At 42.7% G+C, this 7,168-nt stretch overlaps 1 protein-coding gene across 1 annotated transcript in view; it reads right to left on the bottom strand.

Moving 5' to 3' along the window:
- Nucleotides 1-864: 864 nt before the first annotated feature.
- The window catches only part of NYAP2 (neuronal tyrosine-phosphorylated phosphoinositide-3-kinase adaptor 2), a 1,263,566-nt gene continuing 1,257,262 nt past the window's right edge, over nucleotides 865-7,168 (bottom strand). The window contains exon 6 of the mRNA XM_069213495.1: nucleotides 865-1,200. Within this exon, the coding sequence (XP_069069596.1) occupies nucleotides 973-1,200 (228 nt within the window). The 3' untranslated portion in view covers nucleotides 865-972. The remainder of the gene's footprint in view (nucleotides 1,201-7,168) is intronic.

Genomic DNA, 7,168 nt, shown 5'->3' with positions numbered 1-7,168 from the left:
TTTAGGCTTGACTCAATATTGCGTTGCAATAATTACATAATAACAATATTTTTTATTTTTTCCTATGCTGTGCAATGGGGGGGGGGGTCACAGTGAACCGTGGTCTCTTCTTGCTGGTTAGGTGTTCACCTTTTCCAGCAATTTAAATGAATAAAAACAAGACATGAGTAATCAAACATACATAAACATTTGTATATACTGCTTCTTGGAACAAAATTAGATATTCACATTATCATTGATTCCTTGTTAGTTATGCCATCGAATGAATAGCTTAAAAGTTGGTTAGCAACTACTGTTACCTTGTGAGATGTAGCTGTCAATATGTTTTAAGACCCGTATTTATACTTTTTTGCGCCGCTTTTGTGCTTCTTTTTGAAGCAAAAGAGGCGCAAACTTACAAAATACTATTGTATTTTGTAAGTTTGTGCCGCTTTTGTGTCAATAAGTGACAAAAATGGGGCGCTACAAAAGTATAAATATGGGCCTAAGAGTGTAAAATTACCACAAGCTGACCGACTTCAGACTTTAAGTTGAAACAAGGAAAACACATGCCTCCCCATGGAGGCCAAAGCAAAGAGACTTTTAATTACTGAAAACAATAAAGTCAGATTATCACATATAAAAGCAGTAATAAAAGTGTATGCAGTTACTACATTTTATAATATAAATGTTCATAATCTTTACTTATATCTTATAAAGAAAAACTATTTGTGTTTTTCATAAATGTATTACATATGTACATTGTATATATGTTTTTTGATTAAGAGGCCCTTTTCCCCCCCACGTCATCCTGTAATAAATATATTTTCCTTGATTCGATGTATTCTGATACACAAAGCAATTCCAGTGTGGACGGACATCTGTTGAAGTTACATTTCCATTCCAGGGATTTTGCTCAATTAAGTAAGCAAGTGCTGTACCAGCGCAATCAAAACCTTAAAAAGCTGTGTAAATTCCTCAGTGAAGACATGGTCATATGGCGGTGTCCCAAAATACAGTTTGTTGCTTAGGATAAGGAGGAGGGCTATATTTCTTGGCCCCACTGTTCTTCTTCCAGCTTGGCAGAATTGGCATGCTGTCCTGTTTGCAGAGTCCTTTCTCTGTTTTTTGACGTGCCTTGATTTCGTTGCACAAAGATCGTTTTTTCTCAATCATTTCCAACATTGTGTGGTCCCCATACAGCCACTGCATAGATGTCAGCTGGAAAAAAAAAATGAAGTAGGGTTCAGCTGATGAAGAAACGTAGCAGAAGATATGAATATTTAGATAACATTATGACAAATATATGTTAATAATGTGATGCCACTTTTACATGTTACTTTCATAGGGAGCTTTGAATTGCATCAGACATGTTTATCATACTTACTATAGTAGTAAATTCTGGGTGAAGTATATAAGGGTTTGATAAAAGTGAGGTTAATGATGGCCGAAGGGAAGTGTAATTTTACATTACAGGAGGCTGAATATCTGCGTCAATCATCAGGGGCATGAGGAAGGCCCCTGCAGCCTGTGCGGAGCAGAGGAGCCCCCAACGATTCAGGGAATGCATTACCCTTAGGGGGGACCCATTCACTACAAGGCAATGGAACATCTGTGAAATGAGATTCAGGGCCCTCTCTTCACATTTAGGGGCGTAGCTTCAGGGCGGTGCTTGGGGTATTTCATCCCCCTAATAAATATATTACCTGATGAATAGCTGGGTGCAAAGGCTTTCAGTCGCGTATGGTGAACTGTCCGTCGGATTTTACCAGGAATTTTTACTTACACACAGATAGAAACGCACACACACTCTGTTATTTTACCAAATAATAATGGGCAGATTTAAGAGCCCAGAGCACCTCCTTGCGCCACATTAATATAATTTTTTTTTTTACCCTATTGTGGCCCAACGAGGCCAAAATCGCTGCTTTAAATTTATAAAGTGGTGTAATGCATGCATTACACCACTTTGTAACCCTTAGCCTACATTATCCTGTGCCAGGCATAATGAATGCAAAAGGGGAGTTCCCCTCAGAGCAGGCGTTAAAAGAAGGCACACCATTGTTCACAATGGGTATAAATGGGGTTTTGAGGATTAGACCCAACATTTTTTATGCTAATCCTGCTAAACTAGCGTAACATTTTTTGAAGCTAGTTACCCCAATTATCACAATGATGTGCCATATCCTAGATACGGCGCGCACATGGTGGCGTTAGGGGGGGCACTAAGGGGCGTAAGAAAAGTGGCCCTGTACTAGGTGCAGTGCCACTTTTCTTAAATCAGGCCTTAAATTTTCTCTCACTTAGTATGCCCACCAATTTGCAGTCCTACCCCTTTCCACTGCTCTTACGCTCCTCTCATGCACCCTGCTTGTTGCATAATTTATTTTAAAATTATATGCCAGCGTGGTTATCGGAAAATCTGAAGCTCAGCTCCCCCCCCCAATCTTACTGACCAAGCTACAACCCTATTCACATTCTGCCGGGGAACGCCACCATTTTGTGATCACTATCCAAGGAAGGAGCAAAGTTTATGGTGAGAAGGCAGTAACCTATTGAAAAAAAACTAATTCTGAGAACAAAGACCAATTCAAATTGTTCTTGAACAAGCAGGATGTTATAAAACATTTGTGAATAAGATTTCAGGTTAAACATAAGTGTTAAGAGAGCTGATTTTGAAGCCAGTTGTGTAAGTCCTTAAGAATTACCAGATCTTCTGCTGCACTTTAAAGTTGCTTGACCTTAGGGAAAGGATGGCAATAGGTATTGATGTCAGGGCCACAAGTTCAATGCTCTGTTGTTACAGGTAAAACAAGGAAAGGAACTATGCAGTTTGCATTTGCATTGAGAGCATTGCGAGAGAAAGACTGTAAATAATCATTGATCAAGAGAGGCTTGCTAGTATGTTAGTATGTTAGTAAGGCGTTAAACATTTCAGAACTAATGTTTAGAGCTCAGAATTTGTTCTTCCAAAGTGACTTGACATGTTTGCCATATTTGCACCACAGTGGTGCCTCTAGAGCCTCATCATGCATTGTTAATTGTTTTTACTGGTTAGAGGAGTTTTCAGTCAAGTATGTTCTAGAAATGCAGAGCATAATGCACAACCTGTTTATTGCTATACGAATTGAATTGATGAAGTGATGAACACAAAATACAACAATTCTGGTAGATGCCATTTTAGACGGTGAATTGTGAGGTTGTGTGGAGCAGGATGTGGAGTTAAGAATGGTTGGAAAATGAAAGGGATGAAGAAGTAGGCATATTGAGGGAGCCGGATATGTATCAGAGAGTATGTTCAGAGTTAGAATGCCTAGATAGACTATCTGGTAGATTGGTAGTTGTAAATTGCTTTCCAGATTAATTAGATATTGTATTTTGGGCACAGTTAAATGTCAGCAACAAATAAAAGTGCATGGTGAGATATTTGTGATGGTCTGCTATGGATCAGACTGGCAGGCATGTAACAAATTGTATTTCATGTTTAGCAAGCTGCATCAAGTGGGAAACATGGCTTGGATACCTATGATTCCACAGATCAGTAGTGTACATTTTAGGACACACTACTGTTTGGGTCATTTTGTTAATATTATCAATTGTAATGAACAATTGTTTTTCCAAATGTCCTTAGGCAAAATTTCTTAACAAGGTGATGGGATCTTTATTAGAGGGGAGAATACAGACAGTTGATCTCAGTTAATATCTTGGGAAATTAAGACATCAAATTAAAATGATAGTACTTGACAAAACCACAAAGGCTTTACTCCACTAATATCAAGCCCAACCTATACTGCGAGCCATTCTTTGGATATGTTTTTTTCTGCTGACATAGCAGTCAGATCAGTGTCCTGGTCAGAGCACTGCATGGACATCTTTTTGATGAATTTTGACTATAAACACACACCAGAATTTGCTCATCCAACCATAGCCACTTTATCTAAATACCAGAGAAAAGTGTCCATGGAGAGACTCTTAGAAACATTGAGCAAGGTTTGCTCAACTCACCCAGTCACCAGTGGCCCAGTTTCCCTTCCTCACTTTCTCTGCCTCAACACTACTAAAACTTTGACATTGTATTTGTTAGACCAGTCAGCCTTAGAGTGGTCTTCCATCAAATGCTTTACCTACTTGTGTCCCGTTTTTGCTGCATGTTTGCTTCTGTTAGATTTAGGAGTCTGTGAACTTTACCACTGCTAACCAGTGCTAAAGTGCTTGTACCCACTCCTTTAAACAAGACATATACCTAATGGGTATATTTAATTTACCATAAGGCCCTTGTAGAATGGTATATTATATGCTTTGGGCCTGTAAATTAAATGCTACCAAGAGGTCTGCTGCACTTATTGTGCGGCCCACCTAAGTAGCACTCTAAAACTTGTTCCAGGCTTGCCATTCCAGCCTGAATGCAATGTAACACTGCCATGTTGACTTGGCATTTAAACCCCCTCGCCAAGCCTTAAAATCCCCTTTTATTACATATAAATCACCACAAAGGTAGGTTATAGGTAGCCCATATGGCAGGGTGCTTTGTAATTAAAAGGAAGGACATGTACTTCTAACGGGCCTCTTGCTGCACAAAAACAATCCTGCTGAGAACATAGGCTTCCTTGCAATATGGTGCGACGGTGCCTGCATTGGCACTAGGCTGCTGAAACGGCAGCAGCGCAGGGGGAATGGACAGAAATGCACCATATAGCATAGGACGATGGTACTCATAGTACAGCCCGCGAGCTACTCGCGGACCGCCACACCTTCCCATGTGGCCTGCGAGTGGAACACAAGCAGGCACAGCATCCATTACTTTGCCTGTGTTCGTTCCTCAGGGGTCGCATTCAAATTGGGGGAAAAGGTTAACAGAGCATGCTCAGGAAATTAGGGGGTCATTATGACCCCAGTGGTGAGAGTTAATGTGGCGGTAGTACTGCCAACAGGCTGGCAGTACATACTGCCAAATAATGAGAATGGCGGGTTGGCTGCTTCTCCACTCATCCCCCCGTAGCGGTATCATCCGCCAGGCCGGAGATGTCAATGTCCAGCCCGGCGGCCGGCACAGTACCGCCGCCAGCATTATGAGCCTGCCTACCACCATGGTTTTCGTGGCATTTGCAACACCACAAAAACCATGGTGGTAGGCCATACCGGTGACAGTGAATTCCTTCCTAGGCGGCTCTTCCCCAAAACTCACCAGACACCCCCCACCCTCCCTCCATATAAACTCCCCCCCTTCCGATCAACACACACACACCCTCACTCCCTCGATTAACACATACACACCCAACCCCCTCTGATTAACACACACACCCCCACCTCCTCTGATCCACCAACACAACCTCACCCCCATATACGCAACTGACCCCACAGCCAAACACGCACACATCACCCCTCCCCCCCACCTCCAGCAGTCACAGAGCTCCTCACCCCGCCACCCTCCCTGCATACACGCACAGACACTCACACGTACCATCCATACACTAATACCGCCATACACACATTTATACACACACTGCATACATGCATTCATAAACGCATACTTACAGACATACTGATACACATTCTTACACTATCACATTGACATGCAGACACGCACTCACTTCACCATTCTTACATGCATTAACTCACACGCATAGAAACATGCAAACTACACAACACACATAGACTCATTTATACACACACACTTAGACACCCCCACAAAACACCCCCACCTTAGACCACCCACCTCCCCTGTCGGACGCCTGACTTACCTTGTCCGGTGAGGAGATTGTCCCGCAGGGAACGGGAAGGGGCACTGCTTCCGCCAGCAGCTCCCCGCCAGCAGAACACCGCCAGGCTGTATGAATTGTCATAATAAGGCTGGCGGTGTGCTACTGGCGTGGTGGTGCAGGTGGTAGCAGCGTCAGCTTACCACCATCCGCCAGCATGATGAATGGCAGATTTGCACCCTTCTTGTGGCAGACGTCTGGCAGTGATCATAATATGGCGGACGGATGGTAGCCATGGTGACAGTATTTTGGCGGCCGTCACTGCGGCGGTAGGCGGTTTTTACCACCAATGTCAAAATGACCACCTTAGTGTCTGCGACATAGACACTAATTTCACAAGCATGCGCTGTTTTTTTCCAATTTGAATGTGTCCCCAGAGGAACAAACACAGGCAAAGTAATGGCTGCAAAATGCTCACTTGCGCCCCCCACTCAATGATGTCACTCGCTTGCGACCAGCAGAGGAAGAGGCTAATAAAAAATGGCATGCAGGTTGCTGAAATCCTTTCAAGCCCAGCACAGACATTGTGTCTTACCTGCCTTCAGCCTTTACTCTCCACCGGTTTAAGCTCCACAGCTGTGCATTTTTGCGAGCTCTGCCTCACCACTGGAGTCAGCTAGTACTTGACTTACTCTCAGCCTGCGGCTTGCTTCCAGTGAAAGTGCAACTCATGCACCTCACTGTGGATCTACAGCCGGAGTTTTGTTTTTCTTGAAAGTAAGTCAGCTTGGTGGAGATGGAAGGTGCCCGGAGATCAAAGAGGTCAAGGCAGGGTGTGTTTGCTGAAGCGAGGGTGAGAGTTCTAGGGGGGCAGAGAAGACGATTTTAAGGAGCCAGGTGCATGATTTCTAATAAGATTATAATACAATTCCAATATTTCTAAAATTAGCAAGGAAATAAATGTCTTTGCTTGGGCCATTTTTACCTATACTTTCTGCAGCCACCGAACGTCATTTTGTTTTTTGGTTGAGCTATTTGCCAAAAGGAGGCTCAGCTTGTTGCAGTGATATCCTCTGGTGTGGTCCTGGTGTAGCACAGAGCATTGAGGTACTGCTGTTTTGCTAATTGACCATGTAGTAAAGTAGTTTACTTGCAAAAAGCGGCAAATGTATTTATATTTTAATAGTCAGACTGATTTTCCGATCTGGGACAGAAAACAACAGAATCTCAGAATGATTTTGCTACTTGAGGTATGGTTGTCTTTTTAATTATGAAGTAGGAAATGTTTTGGAAGAGAAAATTCCTTTTTTATACTTTACTGTGCGTTTTGTCATAAACTGCATTGGTGGAATGAGTTTTAACACTTGTTTATTATGTCAGTGTGTTTCCTAATCTTGGATAGCCTACAGTAGAGCCACAGAACTAACACTGTCTGTGTTGTCCTGCAAGTTAGGAACATTCCTGGCCTGTGGCTCAGTGATAGATTGGAG

Source organism: Pleurodeles waltl, chromosome 11 (genome assembly GCF_031143425.1).
Source record: "Pleurodeles waltl isolate 20211129_DDA chromosome 11, aPleWal1.hap1.20221129, whole genome shotgun sequence".
NCBI lineage: Eukaryota > Metazoa > Chordata > Amphibia > Caudata > Salamandridae > Pleurodeles > Pleurodeles waltl.
This window is presented reverse-complemented; position numbering and strand designations above follow the sequence as displayed.